General features: G+C 42.6%; 1 protein-coding gene across 1 annotated transcript in view; it reads left to right on the top strand.

Moving 5' to 3' along the window:
* Window positions 1–25,305, top strand: part of pex5la (peroxisomal biogenesis factor 5-like a) — a gene marked incomplete at both ends in the record, with an annotated part of 291,726 nt that overhangs the window by 127,817 nt on the left and 138,604 nt on the right. Inside the window, 2 exons of the mRNA XM_084163646.1 lie at window positions 3,211–3,322; window positions 17,012–17,230. Coding sequence (XP_084019772.1) covers window positions 3,211–3,322; window positions 17,012–17,230 — 331 coding nt within the window. The remainder of the gene's footprint in view (window positions 1–3,210; window positions 3,323–17,011; window positions 17,231–25,305) is intronic.

The following is a 25,305-nucleotide window of genomic DNA, read 5'->3' on the forward strand; positions in this document are numbered from 1 at the left end:
TCCCTTTAATAGGCATTGACCTTCATACAGAAAAACTTTCACGTGGAATTGCAAGTTCACATGTGAGAAACATTAATGTGGAATTTTTCACATATGTAACTGCAAATGTGATTTTCACATGTGAAAATGCAATTCCACATGTGAAAGTGGGGTTTTCACGTGATTGAATTTACATGTGAACTTGCAATTCACTTGTGAGGTGAAAACATGTTATTCTCCTCACATATGAAATGGTGGTGTTAACATGTGAACTCTAAATGTAATACATGTGAAAATATGGTTTCATGTGTGAAATGTAAACTCAACATGTGAAAACAGCTAATTCACACTGCTAATTTGACGTGTTTTTTTTGTAAGGCCCTGCAGTCCTTCTCTCAGTGCTTCTCTAAGCCATAATTTCTCATTACCCGGGTTAGGGTCTGTCCCCTTAATAATTCACATTAATGTCAGCAATCTTTTTATATTTGTGCCAGAAGTGAGGCGCATTTTTTTTATTGAATACAGGGGAAATCATCTAATTAAGTGGCAGGGGCCCTAAAATACCTCCGAAATGATTTGCTTCTCTCATTAAGGGCTTTGAGGTTTGGAGGGTGAAATGAAGTGAGGAATTAAATTCCTTCGTAAAACCATTGATCATAACTTTTGGCTGGAGGTGCCTCCATGCAACACTTAACTATTACAGTTCCAGTATCTTGGAACTCAAATTGTTTTCCCCAAGCAAACATACAATGTATTTGCACTGACACTCCTCATAACTGTTTGACAACCTATTATGATAATGTACAAATTGTCTTAAAACAACATGCAGTACAAAATGATAGGATACAAGATTATTATTCAAGATCAATAACATGCCTAAAAAGACAGCTAATACTGTAGCTCTTTCTCTCTCTGCACTAAATCGACAACAGTAGGGGGTGAAGTCAAGTAACTTCAAACTGTCTTTCTTGGAAATAAACAAAGTTAGTTAGTCTCAGTGCAGCATAAAACACTAATAATCTCAAATTAAGTAAACTGGGCAAGCATTCTCAGGTTGCTGCAGATTCAGAACACTCCCACAGTTAGTCATTCACAGACAAACATATTAATATTACTTTTGTTCACTGAATCTCTTTGTCAGAGTTTAGCTGTTATTCACACAAGTTTACAGGAATTGTGTTTTAGTGTCATTCTGAAAGGGAGACAAAAGTCAGCACTGAGAAACTTGTCTATGTCTATTGATCTACAAAAGTACTTGTAATCGTCATACATTTTCTGTGAGATACTGTACAGTACAAAAACGCTAAGTAAGGAGGACCAAGTCTTTGTCAGCTAGCCTATTGTCCCAATTTGACAAGTGAAAAGTAAGACTTTTACTAATTCATAAATATGCTGAGATGCAGCTAATCAGTTTCCCAAATTATCAATTCAGTTTTTGATTTCAATTTGGCTTGAATGGCTAATAACCAGCCACATTATTAATTCCAAGAAAATACAGTTGCATCATTGTTAGCGACACAGCTCGAGCACATACGGACGGGTCATGAAACCACGGGCAGCACCTTTCATATCAAGCATACTGTATGGCAGGCTGTGTGCAATTTCATGGCTGGTAATAACTTTTTTTGTGCCTTCATTAAGATTCTGCTTGCAAACACAACTCTGGAGAGCAAGGATGGCAAATGTCATGTTTCCTCTCCGACAGTATTGTGTACACATTGCACAAGCAGACAATAATGATGGTGGGGCCATTTTTATCAAACCAAATCAATACATTCAATCCGCTCTGTCACTAGAGCACAGGATGGCAAACAGGCCAGTTAAACCTGGGACAACTACTTCAGGGTAATGATAATGGATGGGATGTGACCTATGTCGTAGTAAATATATAATGTTATAGCTTGGTCTGACTAAAATCTTGTGCATGACCCATTTTGTGTTGGGCCTTTGTATTCAATACAATGCACAAAAGAGTCCTATCTTGTCAGCCTTATCAGCAGGTGGCTAAGGACAACACCCACGCCATAGGTCTCTCAGTTCTTCCAACTCACGAGTTCTTGCTCTGAGGACACACACACACACACCCCCACACACACACACACATACACACACACACACACACACACACACACACACACACACACACACACACACACACACACACACACACACACACACATACACACACACACACACACACACACACACATACACACACACACACACACACACACATACACACACACACACACACACACAAAAATCCCCTTCTCTTAGGCTGAACATCTGAAGACAGAGAACCCGACTCAGAGCCAATGCAGCAGTGATACTAACCTGGAGGGGACCTCGCCCAACTCATCAGGACCAATCAGAAGATCAGAACTACTAGAATCAACCTACTTCATTTTATTGTATAAAATGTCAGCACACAATGTTTCGGGGCTCTCTCAGATATCTCCCTACGAGATTGACGAACGGGTCCGTGCACGCGATTCCAGATATCTTTACCTCTGAATAAACTGCCTTATATTATACCATTATCCACCCTGTCCAAAGTCTCTACTTGGTCTCAGTTCTCCAGTAAACTTGTTTTATCAACACCTATGCCACAGCAGTGTTGGCAAACCTACAGCGACAGCCCAGGATGCCTCACAGGCAAGGTGATTAACTTTAGCATGGGTTTGGGAAGTGAGATAAACAACTACTAATGGCTTAGCAATTACACTTGGGGACACACAAACCGTAAGTCTCCGCCTCCACCAAGGCTGGCTGAATGGGCAGTGGGCGAGGCAGATGATGGATTCACAGAGCTAGCACTCAACTGAGCTGTGGGTCCTCAGGGGAAAAACAGAACACCCTGGGGGGGGGGGGGGGGGATTGGTGGGTCACATAAGGTCATGTCATCACTTTGTTTGAATTACATTTTTTTAACAGAGGATCACTACAAAGTGCACAGTGGATATAGTTTACAACAAAAAATCAATTTGGACATCAGAGTGGCTGGGTCAAATAGAGTGGCATGTTTGTGTGTGTGTGTGTGTCTGTGCAGGTGTGTGTGTGTGTGGGGGGGGGGGGGGGGGGGGGGGCAAACAATACACTGTTTCAAAAGGCCAACACTTGCACACATCACCACATATTATAACGTCTGGGTCATGTTGACATTTCCAAGAAAAGGGTCAAAAGAGCATGTTGTGTCTGAGTTTGAGCAGTGTTGTCTGCTTGCAATTGCAGCTGGTGAGTGAGCAACAAGAGAGCCGCCCCCTGCTCAGCCCCTCCATCGACGACTTTCTCTGTGAGACCAAGTGCGATGGAGCTGCCCGCCCAGTGACTTCAAACACAGCAGGTACCTCCACTGACCTCCCACTCCTCTCTTGTCTACCCAGCCCCGACTACTGTAGTCACACCTTCATGCATTAGTCATTGACATTTCATAACACTATGACATAACACTATAAACTATTTCAGACAGAAAACAGGGTGTTACCTTAAAAATCAAAAAGGCAATGTTTATATGACTCCCTTTCAAACAACCCCTTATTTACCACTTTTTTGCAGGTACGGTTGAAGTCGGAAGTTTACATACACTTAGGTTGGAGTCATTAAAACTCGTTTTTCAATCACTCCACAAATATCTTGTTAACAAACTATAGTTTTGGCAAGTCAGTTAGGACATCTACTTTGTGCATGACACAAGTAATTTTTCCAACAATTGTTTGCAGACAGATTATTTCACTTATAATTCACTGTATCACAATTCCAGTGGGTCAGAAGTTTACATACACTAAGTTGACTGTGCCTTTAAACAGCTTGGAAAATTCCAGAAAATTATGTAATGGCTTTAGAAGCTTCTGATAGGCTAATTGACATCATTTGAGTCAATTGGAGGTGTAGCTGTGGATGTATTTCAAGGCCTACCTTCAAACTCAGTGCCCCTTTGCTTGACATCATGGGAAAATAAAAATAAATCAGCCAAGACCTCAGATAAAAAACTCTAAACCTCCACAAGTCTGTTTCATCCTTGGGAGCAATTTCCAAACGCCTGAAGGTACCATGTTCATCTGTACAAACAATAGTACGCAAGTATAAACACCATGGGACCACGCAGCCATCATACCGCTCAGGAAGGAGACGCGTTCTGTCTCCTAGAGATGAACGTACTTTGGTGCGAAAAGTGCAAATCAATCCCAGAACAACAGCAAAGGACCTTGTGGAGATGCTGGAGGAAACAGGTACAAAGTATCTATATCCACAGTAAAACAAGTCCTATATCGACATAACCTGAAAGGCCGCTCAGCAAGGAAGAAGCCACTGCTCCAAAACCGCCATAAAAAAGCCAGACTACGGTTTGCAACTGCACATGGGGACAAAGATCGTACTTTTTGGAGAAATGTCCTCTGGTCTGATGAAACAAAAATAGAACTGTTTGGCCATAATGACCATCGTTATGTTTGGTGGAAAAAGGGGGTTGCTTGCAAGCCGAAGAACACCATCCCAACCGTGAAGCACGGGGGTGGCAGCATCATGCTGTGGGGGTGCTTTGCTGCAGGAGGGACTGGTGCACTTCACAAAATAGATGGCATCATGAGGAAGGAAAATTATGTGGATATATTGAAGCAACATCTCAAGACATCAGTCAGGAAGTTAAAGCGTAATCGCAAATGGGTCTTCCAAATGGACAACAACCCCAAGCATAATTCCAAAGTTGTGGCAACAAAGTCGAGGTATTGGAGTGGCCATCACAGAGCCCTGACCTCAATCCTATAGAAAATGTGTGGGCAGAACTGAAAAAGTGTTTGCGAGCAAGGAGGCCTACAAACCTGACTGAGTTACACCAGCTCTGTCAGGAGGAATGGGCCAAAATTCACCCAACTTATTGTGGGAAGCTTGTGGAAGGCTACCCGAAACGTTTTACCCAAGTTAAACAATTTAAAGGCAATGCTACCAAATACTAATTGAGTGTATGTAAACTTCTGATCCACTGGGAATGTGATGAACGAAATAAAAGCTGAAATATATCATTCTCTCTACTATTATTCTGACATTTCACATTCTTAAAATAAAGTGGTGATCCTAACTGACCTAAGACAGGGAATTTTTACTAGGATTCAATTTCAGGAATTATGAAAAACTGAGTTTAAATGTATTTGACTAAGGTGTTTGTAAACTTCCGATTTCAAATGTATAACCCCTTTTATACATGGGCAATTCCACAGGAACAGAATGATGCTGAGACTCAGATTTTTTACTTTAAAATGTATTCCAAACAGAAAACAATGATTGCAAAGTTATACTATAAAACTCGTTGCCCAATGCAGTTGCGGCCGCTGATTGACTGAATACCCGGGGCGCGGGATGTGAACAAAGCAGCGTGACAGAAATATGATGCCAAGTTTTCAAACTAGCGATAGTTTCTTTGAGAAGATATAGTGCCTTCAGAAAGTATTCACACCCCTTGACTTTTTGTTGAGTTACAGCCTGTATTTTAAATTGATTAAATTGAGATTTGTGTCACTGGCCTACACACAATACCCCATAATTTATATGTGGAATTATACTGAAAAAATCTATAAACGCAATGTAAAGTGTTGGTCCCGTTTCATGAGCTGAAATAAAAGATCCCAGAAATGTTCCATATGCACAGAAAGCGTATTTCTCTCAAAGAAGCTGATTAAACAGCATGATCATCACACAGGTGCACCTTGTGCTGGCGACAATAAAAGGCCACTCTAAAATGTGCAGTTTTGTCACACAACACAATGCCACAGATGTCTCAAGTTTTGAGGGAGGATGCAATTGGCATGCTGACTGCAGGAATGTCAACCAGAGCTGTTGCCAGAGAATTTAATGTTCATTTTTCTAGCATAAGCTGCCTCCAACATCATGTAAAATAATTTGGCAGTATGTCCTACCGGCCTCACAAGCGCAGACCACATGTAACGATGCCAGCCCAGGACCTCCACATCTGGCTTCTTCATCTGCGGGATCGATTGAGACCAGGCACTCGGACAGCTGATGAAACTGAGGAGTAATTCTGTCTGTAATAAAGCCCTTTTGTGGAGAAAAAATAATTCTGATTGAATGGGCCTGGCTCCCAAGTGGGTGGGTCTATGTCTAGTCATGTGAAATCCATAGATTAGGGCCTAATGAATGTCTTTCATTTTACATATTTCCTTATATGAACTGTAACTCAGTAAAATCTTTGAAATATGTTACGTTTATATTTTTGTTCAGTATATGTTTTTTTAAATGTTTACAAATTAATAAAACATTTAGTCTATAGGTATTCAACCCCTTTGTTATGGCAAGCCTAAATAAGTTCAGGAGTAAAAGTTTGCTTAACAAGTCACAAAATAAGTTGCATGGACTCACTCTGTGTGCAATAATAGTGTTTAATATGATTTTTGAATGACTACCATCTCTGTACCCCACACATAAAATTAACAGATAATCGAGCAGTGAATTTCAAACACAGATTTAACCTCAAAGACCAGGGAGGTTTTCCAATGCCTCGCAAAGAAGGGCACCCTATTGGTAGATGGGTAAAAGAAACAAAAAACAGACATTGAATATCCCTTTGAGCATAGTGAAGTTATTAATTACACTTGGGATGGTGTATCAATACACTCAGTCACTACAAAGATACAGGCTTCCTTCCTAACTCCATTGCCGGAGAGGAAAGCAACCGCTCAGGGATTTCACTATGAGGCCAATGGTGACTTTAAAACAGTTACAGAGTTTAATAGCTGTGAAAACTGAGGATGGATCAACAACATTGTAGTTACTCCACAACACTAACCTAATTGACAGAGTGAAAAGAAGAAAGCCTGCATCCTGTTTGCAACAAGGCACGAAAGTAATTCTGCAAAACATGTGGCAAACCAATTCACTCTTTGTCCTGACTACAAAGCGTTATGTTTGGGGCAAATCCAATACAACACATTACTGAGTACCACTCTCCATATTTTCAAGCATACTGGTGGCTGCATCATGTAATGGTTATGGTTGTAATTGTTAAGGAATGGGGAGTTTTTCCGGATAAAAAAGAAAAGGAATGGCGCTAAACACAGGCAAAAACATAGAGGAAAACCTGGTTCAGTCTGCTTTCCAGCAGACACTGGGAGACAAATTCACCTTTCAGCAGGACAATAACCTAAAACACAAGGCCAAATTTACAGTTTTGACTTAAATTTGCTTAAAAATCTATGGCAAGACCTGAAAATAGTTGTTTAGCAATGATCAAGAACCAATTTGACAGAGCTTGAAGAATTTTGAAAAGAATAATGGGTAAATGTTGCAAAATCCAGGTGTGGAAAGCTCTTAGAGACTTACTTAGAAAGACTCACAGCTGTAATTGCTGCCAAAGGTGCTTCTACAAAGCATTGCCTCGGGTGTGAATACTTATGTAAATGAGATATTTCTGTATTGAATTTTCAATAAATGTGCACATTTTTCTAAAAACATGTTTTCACTTTGCCATTATGGGAGTATTGTGTGTAGATGGGTGAAGAAAAAAATCAATTTAATACATTTAACACAACAAAATGTGGAATAAGTCAAGGGTTATGAATACTTTCTGGCATAAAGCCACCTGTGCATTTGAACAACAGCATAAATACATCTATTTTACTTTTGCATGTAAAAAAAACCTAATGATCACCGCTGCACATGCTGCCACTGTTTTGAACAGATCAGATTATACTATTTAGAATGAGCAGCCAGCTCACGAACGAACGAGTGCACCAGGGAGAACGCAACAAGCATGCAGATGTAATGAGTGAAAACCCATTGTCTAACTGGGGATAGCTAGCTAACATGTCACAAAGCATGATGCGCTAGCCAGTTAACTTTCATTCTGAAATAACTTCATATTTCCGTGTTAGTCAGATATTAGTTTAGAAAGACTTGACATTGGTAGAGTGCGAAGAGCCTTGGCGTGACCCTGGACAACACCCTGTCGTTCTCCGCTAACATCAAGGCGGTGACCCGATCCTGCAGGTTCATGCTCTACAACATTCGGAGAGTACGACCCTGCCTTACACAGGAAGCGGCACAGGTCCTAATCCAGGCACTTGTCATCTCCCGTCTGGATTACTGCAACTCGCTGTTGGCTGGGCTCCCTGCCTGTGCCATTAAACCCCTACAACTCATCCAGAATGCCGCAGCCCGTCTGGTGTTCAACCTTCCCAAGTTCTCTCACGTCACCCCGCTCCTCCGCACACTCCACTGGCTTCCAGTTGAAGCTCGCATCTGTTACAAGACCATGGTGCTTGCCTATGGAGCTGTGAGGGGAACGGCACCTCCGTACCTTCGGGCTCTGATCAGTCCCTACACCCAAACGAGGGCACTGCGTTCATCCACCTCTGGCCTGCTGGCTCCCCTTCCTCTGCGGAAGCATAGTTCCCGCTCAGCCCAGTCAAAACTGTTCGCTGCTCTGGCACCCCAATGGTGGAACAAGCTCCCTCACGACGCCAGGACAGCGGAGTCACTCACCACCTTCCGGAGACATTTGAAACCCCACCTCTTTAAGGAATACCTGGGATAGGATAAAGTAATCCTTCTACCCCCCCCCCCCCCCCCCCAAAAAAAAAAATAATAATAAATAAATAAAAATAATTGTAAAGTGGTTATCCCACTGGCTATAGGGTGAATGCACCAATTTGTAAGTCGCTCTGGATAAGAGCGTCTGCTAAATGACGTAAATGTAATGTATGGCTATAGCTAGCTGCTTATCAAAGGTATATAACTGCTTAATTTGACCAAAGAATTGACCAAACTATTTCTCAATGTTTCTCAAAATGACTGTAGCTGGTGAATTACAGTAATCGTGCTGATCATGCTTTGTGATACACCCGGTTTTATGCTGTTTTTATCCGCACAACATGTCGCCCTGTCACCTACAGTAGAACCTGATGAATACCGTTGGGGGAAACAATAAAATTGGCCAATATGGCCAGCCACCATCATGCTTTTTTGTTCTACCAGATCCGTGATGAGAAGGTTCTAGCTAGTGTATCCCTCTCTTTCGACTCTTGTTAGATGTATATGTCCGGTTTGTATTTGTACAGTGCCTTGCAAAAGTATTCATCCCCCTTGGCGTTTTTCCTATTTTGTTGCAATACAACCTGTAATTTAAATTGATTTTTATTTGGATTTCATGTAATGGACATACACAACATAGTCCAAATTGGTGAAGTGAAATGAAAAAAATAACTTGTTTCAAACAATTCTAAAAAATAAATAACGGAAAAATGGTGCGTGCATATGTATTCACCCCCTTTTCTATGAAGCCCCTAAATAAGATCTGGTGCAACCAATTACCTTCAGAAGTCACATAATTAGTAAAATAAAGTCCACCTGTGTGCAATCTAAGTGTCACATGATCTGTCACATGATCTCAGTATATATACACCTGTTTGGCAATTTAATGCCAAGGGAGGTGAATACTTTCGCAAGCCACTGTATTTATTAGGGATCCCCATTAGCTGCTGCCAAGGCAGCAGCTACTCTTCCTGGGGTCCAAACATATTAAAGCACTTACATTACATATAAAACAAAATATAAAACAGTACATCATATGACATTATTACACCGCTACTTATCTACAATACAAAATGTTTAATACCACCATACAACAATATCACAATGTGTGCGTATGCATGTGTCCATACCCTTGTGTGTGTCTCTTTACAGTCCCCGTCGTTCCATAAGGTGTATCTTTACCTGTTTTTTAAAATATGATTCTACTGCTTGCTGTTACCTGATGTGGAATAGAGATCCATGTAGTCATGGCTCTATGTAGTACTGTGCGCCTCTCATAGTCTGTTCTGGACTTGGGAACTGTGAAGAGACATCTGGTGGCATGTCTTGTGGGGTATGCATGGGTTTCCGAGCTCTGTGATAGTAGTTTAAACAGACAGCTCGGTACATTCAGCTTGTCAACACCTCTTACAAAAACAAGCAGTGATGAAGTCAATCTCTCTTCCACTCTGAGCCAGGAGAGACTGACATGCATGTCATTAATGTTAGCTCTCCGTGTACTTTTAAAGGCCAGCCGTGCTGCCTTGTTCTGAGCCAACTGCAATTTTCCCAAGTCCCTCTTTGTGGCACCAGATCACACTACTGAACAGTAGTCTAGGTGCGACAAAACTAGGGCCTGTAGGACCTGCCTTGTTGATAGTGTTGTTAAGAAGGCAGAGCAGCGCTTAATTATGGACATACTTCTCCCCATCTTAGCTACTGTTGTATCAACATGCTTTGACCATGACAGTCTACAATCCAGGGTTACTCCAAGCAGTTTAGCCTCCTCAACTTGCTCAATTTCCACATTATTCATTACGAGATGTAGTTGAGGTTTAGGGTTTAGTGAATGATTTGACACAAATACAATGCTTTTAGTTTTGGAAATATTCAGGACTAACTTATTCCTTGCCACCCATTCCGAAACTAACTGCAACTTTTTGTTAAGTGTTGCAGTTAATTCAGTTGCTGTAGTAGCTGACGTATCTAGTGTTGAGTCATCTGCATACGTAGACACACTGGCTTTACTCAAAGCCAGTGGCATGTCGTTAGTAAAGATGGAAAAAAGCAAAGGGCCTAGACAGCTGCCCTGGGGAATTCCTGATTCTACCTGGATTATGTTTGAGAGGCTTCCATTAAAGAACACCCTCTGTGTTCTGTTAGACAAGTAACTCTTTATCCACATTATAGCAGGGGGTGTAAAGCCATAACACATACAGTACGTTTTTCCAGCAGCAGACTATGATCGATAATGTCAAAAGCCGCACTGAAGTCTAACAAAACAGCCCCCACAATATTTTCTCTCAGCCAATCATCAGTCATTTGTGTAAGTGCTTGTTGAATGTCCTCTATAAGCATGCTGAAAGTTTGTTGTCAATTTGTTTACAGTAAAATAGCATTGTATCTGGTCAAACACAATTTTTTCCAATAGTTTACCAAGGGTTGGTAACAGGCTAATTGGTCGGCAATTTGAGCCAGTGAAGGGGGCTTTACTATTCTTAGGTAGCGGAATGACTTTTGCTTCCCTCCAAGCCTGGGGGCACACACATTCTAGTAGGCTTTAATTGAAAATATGGCAAAAAGGAGTGGCAATATCGTCCGTTATTATCCTCAGCAATTTTCCATCTAAGTTGTCAGACCCCGGTGGCTTGTCATTGTTGATAGACAACAATCATTTTTTCACCTCTTCCACACTTGCTTTACAGAATTTACATTACAGTCATTTAGCAGATGCTCTTATCCAGAGCAACTAGGGTTAAGTGCCTTGCTCAAGACAGACTTTTCACCTAGTCGGCTCGGGGATTAGAACCAGCGACCTTTCGGTTACGGACACAGCGCTCTTAACCACTAAGCTACCTGCCGCCCCAGGTTTAGTTTAAAATTACAATGCTTGTCTTTCATAATTTGGTCAGATATACTTGGATGTGTAGTGTCAGCAATTGTTGCTGGCATGTCATGCCTAAGTTTGTCAATCTTGCCAATGAAAACAATTATTAAAGTAGTTGGCAATATCAGTTGGTTTTGTGATGAATGAGCCATCTGATTCAATGAATGATGGAGCTGAGTTTGCCTTTTTCCCAAAATGTCATTTAAGGTGCTCCAAAGCTTTTTACTATCATTATCTATGTCATTTATCCTTGTTTCATAGTGTTGTTTCTTCTTCTTTTTATTCAGTTTAGTCACATGATTTCTCAATTTGCAATACGTTTGCCAATCGGTTGTGCAGCCAGACTTATTTGCCATTCCTTTTGCCTCATCCCTCTCAACCATACAATTTTTCAATTCCTCATCAATCCACAGGGATTTAACAGTTTTTACAGTCATTTTCTTAATGGGTGCATGCTTATTAGTAACTGGAATAAGCAATTTCATAATTGTGACAAGTCCAGTGTCTGTTTGCTCCTCATTACACACGACGGACCAACATATATTCTTTACATCAACAACATAGGAATCACTGCAAAACTTCTTGTATGACCTCTTATACATAATATTAGGCCCAGCCTTTGGAACTTTGGTTTTCCTAGATATGGCTACCATGTTTATTTACAAGTTAATTACAATTTGCTTTTTGCTTTTGCGCCATATGTACCTGATAGAGCAAATCTAGTCTCATGTGCGGAAGTATAATTTATGCTATGAAATCCACGATTTCATTGGGGCAGTCCCCCTCATAGCAAATAGCTGGCAAAACTATCCAAGCAATGTTCGTTTGGCCTATACGCCGGTGGAGCTGCTGACAGTCACTGAGGGGCAGAGTATTAAGTAACTGAACAGGGAAATGTACACATTTATCACACTTTTATGAGCATTTAAAACTTAATCCATGAATTATATAATGGATTAATTATATAATATTAATATTACATTTTACATTTTTTGGGGGACCAATCAGGACCAATCACAAGCGGGGCACTGCCCTTAATGGGACCACCACTGGCCCAAGGACGACTTTTAACAATTTCCACATTATAAAAATATAAAAACATTTACTTGAAGAACAGTGCAGATGCAAAGTTTTGTAACAGAATGACGTTACGAGCAGCACAAACCGTCATAATGTTACCAAACTTTGCATTTGCCCTGTTTGGGGGGGGGGGGGGGGGTTGTTAAACCATAGCCCTTGTTTGCAATTCAAATTAGGGAGATGTTAAACAATAGGAGTGTTAATGAATATACCTGCATAAAAACCAAGAACCATTTTCAGACCCCGTACCTGATTTTTGATTACAGGGTCTGCGAAAAAACTGTTTCATGACTAGGTCTTGAGGTGGGTTTTTACCCCACTACCCTTTTCAGATATATAAAGGTAGTATGGTCCAAAAAATATATATTTTTGTCTGTATATGAAAAGGGTAAGCGTAAAAATATGTAAATTGACTGAAGTTCATGTAATAGAGGGCAACTATGACACTCCAGTGGGAATTTTCCTCCACTAAGAAGTTATATCAGGGGGATTGTATTATTTTGTCATGGTGGTCATCAATATTTGATATGCAAAATGCATAATGCAAAGTTATGACAACATATCGCAGCAATGGTGCATGATAGCCATACGGATTTAGTCACAGCATGTAAGTCGAATGAAGCGAATGTAGTGGGATACCAATGAAGCCGATACCACATTATTTGGACTGAAACAACAATGATGACAGTCTACCTACATTTGTTCAATTGTTTATAATCTCTAAAAGGTTATAAGCAGTCAATAGATTGACCTTGTCCTGGCTACCTACCAGTACCTACTGTTCATTTGGTCAAATAGGATAAAGTAAAAAGCCACTGCATGCTGCTTGTTTTCAGTCTCAGCGTCTAGCCTGAGATTATTAACAATAAAGACACAACCACTTAATCCTGTTATTAGTGTGCCGAGGAAAGTACTGTAACTAAAAGTATGGGCAGAAAGCATGCCAGTTGTTTTAGCTAAAGTCAGAAGTTCACGTCTGATGCCCTGCTGTGTCCTCACACTAGGTGGATTGGGATGATTCAAAATGACAGTCGGTAGGTTCCCAATTGAAGGTCAGTGGCTCAGTAGAGAATTAGAGTGAGTGGAAACAACAGTGGCTCACTTCTCAGTAATATCCACAGGTTGAGCTGTTCCGATACAAAAGTCTAACACAAATCTCAGCTGTTGACAATAGCAATAGATAATTTGATCTCCAATAGCCTAGAAAAAAACAATCTTGCAAAAGATCCATTGATATCATTGTTTTCTATCACGATTCACAGAAACCTGACTTAGCCTGACCACAATAAACGGCAATAAGGAATCTTTAGAACTCTAAAACATTATAATGTCAGGGTTGTTGAATACAGTGGTCAGAAAGTTAACTGACAACATCCTCCAACAGAGCATTTCAACAATATGATAGAAACACATGGGAACGCTTAGATGACCATGACAATGTGGACTCAATCAATGAAATGAATCAATAGCGATGCTCAGCACACTATGATAGAGAAGGTATACTATCCTTCGTATACGTACACATCTAAAATGCCTTCAGCTTGAAATACTATTTGGAGGACTTATTTTCAAGGCATCATCATCGTCAAGTAGACTCAAGGGTACCAAAACAGTTTATCCATCTTGATTTCTTTCAGCACAAATGGCTTTTCTCCTGACACTGATAACACTTCAGACAATATCTCCATCTCCCACAAGTGTTTCCTCTGATTTCTAATTGCATTTATCATTTGAGGACCATAGAGATATCAAGGAGCGGAACACACTCTAATTATCTGCAGATTACATTGAGGATCATCCCATTTGTTTGTCATAAAACAGCAATTGTTAACTACCAAGGGATGTGTGTGCACACAGAGGCTGAATATTGCAGAACCATCATATATACTGAAGAAAAATATAAACACAACATGCAACAATTTCAACGATTTTAACGAGTTACAGTTCGTATAAGGAAATCAGTCAATTGAAATAAATTCATTAGGCCCTAATCTATGGATTTCACATTACCGGGAATAGAGATATGCATCTATTGGTCACAGATACCTTTAAAAAAAAATGGTGACTCACAATGGGCCTCAGGATCTCGTCACAGTATTTTTGTGTAATCAAATTGCCATCGATAAAATACAATTGTATTCATTGCCCAGCCAATCAGAATTAGTTTTTCCTCACAAAAGGGCTTTATTACTGACATAAATACTCCTCAGTTTCATAAGCTGTCTGGGTGGCTGGTCTCAGACGATCCTGCAGGTGAAGAAGCCAGATGTGGAGGGCTGGCGTGGTTACACGTGGTCTGCAGTTGTGAGGCCGGTTGGACGTACTGCCAGATTCTCTAAAATGACGTTGGAGGCGGCTTATGGTAGAGAAATGAACATTCAATTATCTGGCAACAGCTCTGGTGGTTATTCCTGTGGTCAGCATGCCAATTGCACACTCCCTCAAAACTTGAGACATCTGTGGCATTGTGTTGTGTGATAACTGCACATTTTAGAGTGGCCTTTTATTGTCCCCAGCACAAGGTGCTGTGTAATGATCATGCTGTTTAATCAGCTTCTTGATATGCCACACCTGTCAGGTGGATGGATTATCTTGGCAAAGGAGAAATGCTCACTAACAGGGATGTAAACAAATTTGTGCGCAACATTTGAGAGAAATAAGCTTTTTGTGCGTATGGAACATTTCTGGGATCTTTTATTTCAGCTCATGAAACATGGGACCAACACTTTACATGTTGCATTTATATTTTTGTTCAGTGTATTTTATATGGCCAGTGAAATCAGAGCAATGGAATGATATCTCTTATAACTGTATTACGATAGCGGTGTATATTATTACCTCACAATTTTTACTGTAACAAACCAGCTTGAACAACGCAAAAAAAGCCACAGTTTATACACAACATTTTGATTTATCAAAGGAACTACATCGACATTGTACCATTACTAAGTGTTCTTTGTACACTGCAATTCAATTCTTTGCTGCCAATGTTGTACACCATGACAATAAACTAAACAGTCTTTGTTTGAATTTGTTAAATTTATCTGCATAGCCTTTTGCCTAAAACTCAACATGTTGATCTATTCACAATTGAATTGAAATGAATTAACTCAAATACATTTCGTTTTTCATCTGTATATATGCCTAATATGCCATCTGACTAAGTAGTTAATTAAGGCACTGTTCTTACCTTTATCATAATGAAACCTATCAGCACATAATTATGAAGATGGGAAGGTCCTTTTCATTCACATTCACCTGAAAAATAAGAAAAAAGCCTAATTCACGTCTTTGCAGTCTGTCGAACAAGTCGAGAGCTTCAAGTTCCTCCATGTCCACATCACTAAGAAACTATCATGGTCCACATACATCAATACAGTCGTGAAGAGGGCACGACAACGCCTCTTCCCCCTTAGGATGCTGAAAAGATTTGGCATGGGCCCTCCGATCCTCAAAAAGTTCTACAGCTGCACCATTGAGATAATCTTGACTGGCTGCATCACCGCTTGGTATGGCAACTGTTTGGAATCCGACCGCAAGGTGCTACAGAGGGTAGTGCGTACAGCTCAGTACATCACTGGGGCCGAGCTCCTTGCCATCCAAGACCTCTATACCAGGCGGTGTCAGAGGAAGGCCCTAAAAATTGTCAAAGACTCCAGCCACCCAAGTCATAGACTGTTCTCTCTGCTACCGCACGGCAAGCGATACCGATGCACCAAATCTGGAACCAACAAGAACCTGAACAGCTTCTACACCCAAGCTATAAGACTGCTAAATAGTTTGTTAAATAGTTAACCAATAGCTACCCGGAATATCTGCATTGACCCTTTTTGCACGAATCTCTTTTTAATCATCACATACGCTGCTGTTACTGTTTATTATCTATCCCGTTGCCTAGTCACTTTATCCCTACCTATATGTACATATCTACCTCAATTACCTCGTACCCCTGGACATCGACTCGGTACTGGTACCTCGTGTGTGTATATAGCCAAGTTATCATCACTCATTGTGTATTTATTCCTTGTGTTATTGTTTTTCTATTTATTCCCTTTTTTTCTACTATTTTTCTTTATTTCTCTCTACATTGTTGGGAAAGGCCTGTAAGTAAGCATTTCACTGTTAGTCTACACCTGTTGTTTACGAAGCATGTGACAAACAACATTTGATTAAATTGCTTAATTGACCAAACAGAGGAGGTCCTCCAGGTGTGCCTTAACTGTCCATTCCCTGGCCATCAAAGTATACTTAGATCGTCAGTGAGGTAGAGAAACCTCTTAAAGTACCTAACCAAAGAGGCACTGTGCTAGTAAGGCACTAATACCCTTGGCAGCTAAATACCCGGCTTAACTCTTTCAAGGATGTGCCAAGAAATGTAAAATGATTACATGATGGCTTGTAATAAAATCACATTTTGGAGTCACAAGTTTGTTGAGGAATATTAATTAGTTCATCATGACAGCTTTGTTTAGGGAGATGCGTCTCTCTGTAAAGATAATATTTTAACTGTATACCAAGAAGCTAAACTAGTATGATCTTCCCTTCCAGTTCTGTCCTCCACATTGGACCTATTGGACCTCAGCGAGCCTGGAGAGAGAATGAACAGCAAGCAGGACAAGAAGAGCCCTCTGTCGTCGTCGCATGGGGAAGGGCCCAAGAAAGGGCCTCACCGAAAGAAGACAACAGATGAGACAGAGCTGATCCAGGTGGATGTGGAACAGACTGCCCCCAGCTCACACACTCCAGAGAGAGTGTCACAAGACTCGGGTACAAGCACTGGAGCAGATGGTTTACCACTGAAACTATGGTCCATTTATAGTGAATCCTCATTTCATGTATAGGGCGATTCCACGCCATTGGGAGCAGAAAATATTTTTGGTATCTCAGATTGTTCTGGCAATTCTCACATATAAACTTCATTGGAAGTAAAAAGCATATTTATTTTTTAAAGATGAAAGTTCCCATTTTAGGCACTTTTTAGACCTATACATGCCTCCTGTAAGAACCGTACATGATACAGACAAAATGTTGGTGTCATTATATTCCTTATAGTGTGATCTAAAATATGGAGTATTGTTTCTGAAAAAAAATCACATTAATTTATTCAACAGTAAAAATACTAATATTAATATCTCAAAACTACCCTTTTCGTTTGTGTTCATTTTTAGACATTGTTTGGAACAATATACTCCACAAGTACATCTAAGAGTGAGCTCTTTGCTAATTCTAAAGGTATGAGCCCTCTGCTGGTGACATGCTGAATGTGCAATCCTAAAGGAGGGCTGTGATTGGTTAATGACCTATAATGTCAATTTATGTGTATAAAATGGGTCATATCATTAAAAAAACAGAGAGCCCACTTCAAACACCAGAAATTTGACGTGTTTGAAGAGTTTATTGTTACAAAAATATGTCTAAAGATAAGCAAAATCAAAAAGGGTCGTTTTGAGATATTAAGGCTGCTTTGTAACTTTTGGGGCGACTCAACCAAATTATAGATCTGTCGTTCTCATTGAAAGCAAGTCTAAGAAGCGGTTGATCTGTTGTATGTGCGCTATTTCTATGCTTCCCTTAAGTTTTGTTTTTCCGTCTTTTACTTTTGTACACTAGCTTCAAACAGCTAGCTAGCCAACACGACCAGCTAACTGTACTGTAGTAGCTAAATACAATATACTTGTGCTAGCTAGCCAACGTTTAATTATTGCTGCGTTATGAAAGGAACTAGACACGGACACGAATTATCTGTTTAGTGTGTTAACACACTATTGGTAGTTTGTTGTAACCAAGTATTGGTGCTAAACTGTGTGTTATTGGATGCTAGCATGCTAGTTAGCTATGGTGTCATAGTTAGGCATCGTGGGCTGTTGTGGGTAGTTATTGTAGGTTAGCATTGTTTTCGGCGGTGCCGGGTGTAGCACGAAGCTAGCTAGCTAGCCGTTTTTCGAACAGAGTCAACACAGTAGCCATTGTGTGCTGTACTGTGGCAGCTAAATACAATTTATTAGTGCTAGCTAGCCAACGTTTAATTATTGTTGCGTTATGAAAGGAACTAGACACGGACACGAATTATCTGTTTAGTGTGTTAACACACTATTGGTGGTTTGTTGTGACCAAGTGTTGGTGCTAAACTGTGTGTTATTGGATGCTAGCATGCTAGTTAGCTATGGTGTCATAGTTAGCTAGCTGAATAAAGTGGGTTGAGTCTATTCCTTGAAACATTGAACCGCTGTGGTTCACAACAATTCTGATTTCTAAAGGTGGAAGTTGGGAGAGTTTTTGTTCGGGTGGTTCAGTGAAACAATTATAGTTTCTGAGGTGGAAGTTTTGGTGAGGGAGGCCCTGCTCTCTCCTCTCCCAGATGTTTAGTTCATTTCATTCCGATCTCCTCTGCATTATTGTAGCCATTTGCTACAGCCTGTCAACTATGCCTCTGCCTATCCCTGTTCTCTCCTCTCTGCACAGGCTACACAAACGCCTCACACCGCGTGGCTGCTGCCTCTCTAACCTGGTGGTCCCTGCACGCACCCCACACCTGGAGTTCCAGGTCTCAGGCAGCCTCTGGAACTGCCGTTCTGCTGCCAACAAAGCTGACTTCATCCCAGCCTATGCTAACCTCCAGTCCCTCGACTTCCTGGCGCTGACGGAAACATGGATTACCACTGAAAACACTGCTACTCCTACTGCTCTCTCCTCGTCTGACCATGTGTTCTCGCATACCCCGAGAGCATCTGGTCAGAGGGGTGGTGGCACAGGAATCCTCATCTCTCCCAAGTGGACATTCTCAATTTTTCCCCTAACCCATCTGTCTATCTCCTCATTTGAATTCCATGCTGTCACAGTCACTAGCCCATTTAAGCTTAATATCCTTGTCATCTATCGCCCTCCAGGTTCCCTTGGAGAGTTCATCAATGAGCTTGACGCCTTGATAAGTTCCTTTCCTGAGGATGGCTCACCCCTCACAGTTTTGGGGGATTTCAACCTCCCTACGTCCACATTTGACTCATTTCTCTCTGCCTCCTTCTTTCCACTCCTCTCCTCTTTTGACCTCACCCTCTCACCGTCTCCCCCTACTCACAAGGCAGGCAATACGCTTGACCTCATCTTTACTAGATGCTGCTCTTCTACTAATCTCACTGCAACTCCCCTCCATGTCTCCGACCACTACTTTGTTTCCTTTTCTCTCTCGCTCTCCTCCAACACTACTCACTCTGCCCCTACACAGATGGTAATGCGCCGCCGCAACCTTCAATCTCTCTCTCCCACTACTCTCTCCTCTTCCATCCTATCATCTCTTCCCTCTGCTCAATCCTTCTCCCTCCAATCTCCTGATTCTGCCTCCTCAACCCTCCTCTCCTCCCTTTCTGCATCCTTTGACTCTCTGTGTCCCCTATCCTCCCGGCCGGCTCGGTCCTCCCCTCCAGCTCCGTGGCTTGATGACTCATTGCGAGCTCACAGAACAGAGCTCCGGACAGCGGAGCGGAAATGGAAGAAAACTAAACTCCCTGCCGACCTGGCATCTTTTCACTCCCTCCTCTCTACATTTTCTTCATCTGTTTCTGCTGCTAAGGCCACTTTCTACCACTCTAAATTCCAAGCATCTGCCTCTAACCCTAGGAAGCTCTTTGCCACATTTTCCTCCCTGCTGAATCCCCCCCCCCCCCCCCCCCTCCTCTCTCTCTGTGGATGACTTTGTCAACCACTTTGAAAAGAAGGTTGACGACATCCGATCCTCGTTTGTTAAGTCTAATGACACTGCTGGTCCTACTCACACTGCCCTACCCTATGCTTTGACTTCTTTCTCCCCTCTCTCTCCAGATAAAATCCTGCGACTTGTGACTGCAGGCCGCCCAACAACCTGCCCGCTTGACCCCATCCCCTCCTCTCTTCTCCAGACCATCTCCGGTGACCTTCTCCCCTACCTCACCTCGCTGATCAACTCATCCTTGACCGCTGGCCATGTCCCTTCCGTCTTCAAGAGAGCGAGAGTTGCACCCCTTCTCAAAAAACCAACACTCGATCCCACTGATGTCAACAACTACAGACCAGTATCCCTTCTTTCTTTTCTTTCCAAAACTATTGAGCGTGCCGTCTTTAGCCAACTCTCTTGCTATCTCTCTCAGAATGACCTTCTTGATCCAAACCAGTCAGGTTTCAGGACTGGTCATTCAACTGAGACTGCTCTTCTCTGTGTCACGGAGGCTCTCCGCACTGCTAAAGCTAACTCTCTCTCCTCTGCTCTTGTCCTTCTAGACCTGTCTGCTGCCTTTGATACTGTGAACCATCAGATCCTCCTCTCCACCCTCTCCGAGCTGGGCATCTCCGGCGCGGCTCACTCCTGGATTGCGTCCTACCTGACCGGTCGCTCCTACCAAGTGGCGTGGCGAGAAGCTGTCTCCGCACCACGTGCTCTCACCACTGGTGTCCCCCAGGGCTCAGTTCTAGGCCCTCTCCTATTCTCCCTATACACCAAGTCACGTGGCTCTGTCATATCCTCACATGGCCTCTCCTATCATTGCTACGCTGACGATACACAACTAAACTTCTCCTTTCCCCCTTCTGATAACCAGGTGGCGAATCGCATCTCTGCATGTCTGGCAGACATATCAGTATGGATGACGGATCACCACCTCAAGCTGAACCCTGGCAAGACGGAGCTGCTCTTCCTCCCGGGGAAGGACTGCCCGTTCCATGATCTCGCCATCACGGTTGACAACTCCGTTGTGTCCTCCTCCCAGAGTGCGAAGAGCCTTGGCGTGACCCTGGACAACACCCTGTCGTTCTCCGCTAACATCAAGGCGGTGACCCGATCCTGCAGGTTCATGCTCTACAACATTCGGAGAGTACGACCCTGCCTTACACAGGAAGCGGCACAGGTCCTATTCCAGGCACTTGTCATCTCCCGTCTGGATTACTGCAACTCGCTGTTGCCTGGCCTCCCTGCCTGTGCCATTAAACCCCTACAACTCATCCAGAATGCCGCAGCCCGTCTGGTGTTCAACCTTCCCAAGTTCTCTCACGTCACCCCCCTCCTCCGCACACTCCACTGGCTTCCAGTTGAAGCTCGCATCCGTTACAAGACCATGGTGCTTGCCTATGGAGCAGTGAGGGGAACGGCACCTCCGTACCTTCGGGCTCTGATCAGTCCCTACACCCAAACGAGGGCACTGCGTTCATCCACCTCTGGCCTGCTGGCTCCCCTTCCTCTGCGGAAGCATAGTTCCCGCTCAGCCCAGTCAAAACTGTTCGCTGCTCTGGCACCCCAATGGTGGAACAAGCTCCCTCACGACGCCAGGACAGCGGAGTCACTCACCACCTTCCGGAGACATTTGAAACCCCACCTCTTTAAGGAATACCTGGGATAGGATAAAGTAATCCTTCTACCCCCCCCCCCCCCCCCCCCCCAAAAAAAAAAAAAAAAAAAAAAAGTGTAAAGTGGTTTTCCCACTGGCTATAGGGTGAATGCACCAATTTGTAAGTCGCTCTGGATAAGAGCGTCTGCTAAATGACGTAAATGTGCCCTTGAGCAAGGCACTTAACCCTAATTGCTCCTGTAAGTCGCTCTGGATAAGAGCGTCTGCTAAATGACTAAAATGTAAAAAATGTAAAATGTAGCTGAAAATACAATATTTTGGGTTATGGAAAATATATTTCACAGCGGTTTAGATGGTACAATGATTCTCTATACAACAGTGCATTTGGAAAGTATTCAGACCCCATTACTTTTTCCACATTTTGTTACGTTACAGCGTTATTCTAAAATAGATTAAATTGTTTTTTCCCCTCCTCATCAATCTACACACAATACCCAATAAGGACAAAGCAAAAACAGATTTTTAGAAATGTTTGCAATTTTTAAAAAATATATAAACTCAAATATCACATTTACATAAGTATTTAGACCCTTTACTCAGTACTTTGTTGAAGCACCTTTGGCCGCTATTACAACCTTGAGTCTTCTTGGCACACCTGTATTTGGGGAGTTTCTCCCATTCTTCTCTGCAGGTCCTCTCAAGCTCTGTCAGGTTGGATGGGGAGCGTTGCTGCACAGCTATTTTCAGGTCTCTCCAGAGATGTTCGATCGGGTTCAAGTCCGGGCTCTGACTGGGCCACTCAAGGACATTCAGAGACTTGTCCCGAAGCCATTCCTGCGTTGTCTTGGCTGTACTTTGCTACGTTCATCTTTCCCTCGATCCTGATTAGTCTCCCAGTCCCTGCCGCTGAGCAATATCCCCACAGCACGATGCTCCCACTACCATGCTTCACCGTAGGGATGGTGCCAGGTTTCCTCCAGACGTGACGCTTGGCATTCAGGCCAAAGAGTTCAATCTTGGTTTCATCAGACCAGAGAATCATGTTTCTCATGGTCTGAGAGTCCTTTAGGTGCCTTTTGGAAAACTTTGGGCTGTCATGTGCCTTTTACTGGAGGAGTGGCTTCCGTCTGGCTACTCTACCATAAAGGCCTGATTGGTGGAGTGCTGCAGAGATGGTTGTCCTTCTGGAAGGTTCTCCCATCTCCACAGAGGAACTCTGGAGCTCTGTCAGAGTGACCATCGGGTTCTTGGTCACCTCCCTGATCAAGGCCCTTCTCCCCCGATTACTCAGTTTGGCCGAGCGGCCAGCTCTAGGAAGAGTCTTGGTGGTTCCAAACATCCATTTAAGAATGATGGAGGCCACTGTGTTCTTGGGGGCCTTCAATGCTGCAGAAAGTCCTTCGACCTCATTTCTTGGTTTTTGCTCTGACATGCACTGTCAACTGTGGGCCCTTACATAGACAGGTGTGTCCAATCAATTGAATTTACCAAAGGTATTTTTTATTTATTTTTATTTATTTTATTTCACCTTTATTTAACCAGGTAAGCCAGTTGAGAACAAGTTCTCATTTACAACTGCGACCTGGCCAAGATAAAGCAAAGCAGTGCGATAAAAACAACAACACAGAGTTACATATGGGGTAAACAAAACATAAGTCAAAAATACAACAGAAAATATATATACAGTGTGTGCGAATGTAGTAAATTATGGAGGTAAGGCAATAAATAGGCCATAGTGCAAAATAGTTACAATTTCGTATTAATACTGTAATGATAGATGTGCAAAAGATGATGTGCAAATAGAGATACTGGGGTGCAAATAAGCAAAATAAATAACAATATGGGGATGAGGTAGTTGGGTGGGCTAATTTCAGAATGGCTGTGTACAGGTGCAGTGATCGGTAAGCTGCTCTGACAACTGACGCTTAAAGTTAGTGAGGGAGATAAGAGTCTCCAGCTTCAGAGATTTTTGCAGTTCGTTCCAGTCATTGGCAGCAGAGAACTGGAAGGAATGGCGGCCAAAGGAGGTGTTGGCTTTGGGGATGACCAGTGAGATATACCTGCTGGAGCGCAGACTACGGGTGGGTGTTGCTATGGTGACCAGTGAGCTAAGATAAGACGGGGATTTGCCTAGCAGTGATTTATAGATGACCTGGAGCCAGTGGGTTTGGCAACGAATATGTAGTGAGGGCCAGCGAACAAGAGCGTACAGGTCACAATGGTGGGTAGTATATGGGGCTTTGGTGACAAAATGGATGGCACTGTGATAGACTACATCCAATTTGCTGAGTAGAGTGTTGGAGGCTATTTTGTAAATGACATCGCCGAAGTCAAGGATCGGTAGGATAGTCCGTTTTACGAGGGCATGTTTGGCAGCATGAATGAATGAGGCTTTGTTGCGAAACAGGAAGCTGATTCTAGATCTAACTTTTGATTGGAGATGCTTAATGTGAGTCTGGAAGGAGAGTTTACAGTCTAACCAGACACCTAGGTATTTGTAGTTGTCCACATACTCTAGGTCAGACCCGCCGAGAGTAGTGATTCTAGTCAGGTGGGCGGGTGCAAGCAGCGTTCGGTTGAAGAGCATGTATTTAGTTTTACTAGTGTTTAAGAGCAGTTGGAGTCCACGGAAGGAGTGTTGTATGGCGTTGAAGCTCGTTTTGAGGTTTGTTAACATAGGGTCCAATGAAGGGCCAGATGTGTAACACCCTGGCTCTGGGACTCTATATGTTGAGCCAGGGTGTGTTCTTTCTATGTGGTGTATTGCTATGTTGGGAGTTCTAGTTTGTTTATTTCTATGTTGGCCTGAGTGACTCCCAATCAGAGGCAACGAGTGTCAGTTGTTGGCTGGTTGTCTCTGATTGGGAGCCATATTTAAACTGTCTGTTTTTCCCTTTGTGTTTGTGGGTTCTTGTTCCGTGTTGGTCTATGTTACCTAGGACGTTACGAGTCGTTTGTTGTTTTTGTTTACTGTCCGTGTTTATCGCTAATGATAAATAAACATGTTCCTTCATCACGCTGCGCCTTGGTCCTCCTCTCTTAACGACGATCGTGACAAGATGTATACAAAATGGTGTCGTCTGCATAGAGGTGGATCCGAGCGTCACCAGCAGCAAGAGCGACATCATTGATATACACAGAGAATAGAGTCGGCCCGAGAATTGAACCCTGTGGCACCCCCATAGAGACGGCCAGAGGTCCAGACAACAGGCCCTCCGATTTGACACATTGAACTCTATCTGAGAAGTAGTTGGTGAACCAGGCGAGGCAGTCATTAGAGAAACCAAGGCTATTTAGTCTGCCAATAAGAATGCGGTGGTTGACAGAGTCGAAAGCCTTGGCCAGGTCGATGAAGACGGCTGCACAGTACTGTCTTTTATCGATCGCGGTTATAATATCGTTTAGGACCTTGAGCATGGCTGAGGTGCACCCATGACCAGCTTGGAAACCGGATTACATAGCGGAGAAGGTACGGTGGGATTCGAATGGTTGGTGATCTGTTTGTTAACTTGGCTTTCAAGTTGCAGCTGA

The sequence above is a fragment of the Coregonus lavaretus genome (assembly GCF_964263955.1).
Source record: "Coregonus lavaretus genome assembly, chromosome: 6".
In the NCBI taxonomy this organism is placed as follows: domain Eukaryota; kingdom Metazoa; phylum Chordata; class Actinopteri; order Salmoniformes; family Salmonidae; genus Coregonus; species Coregonus lavaretus.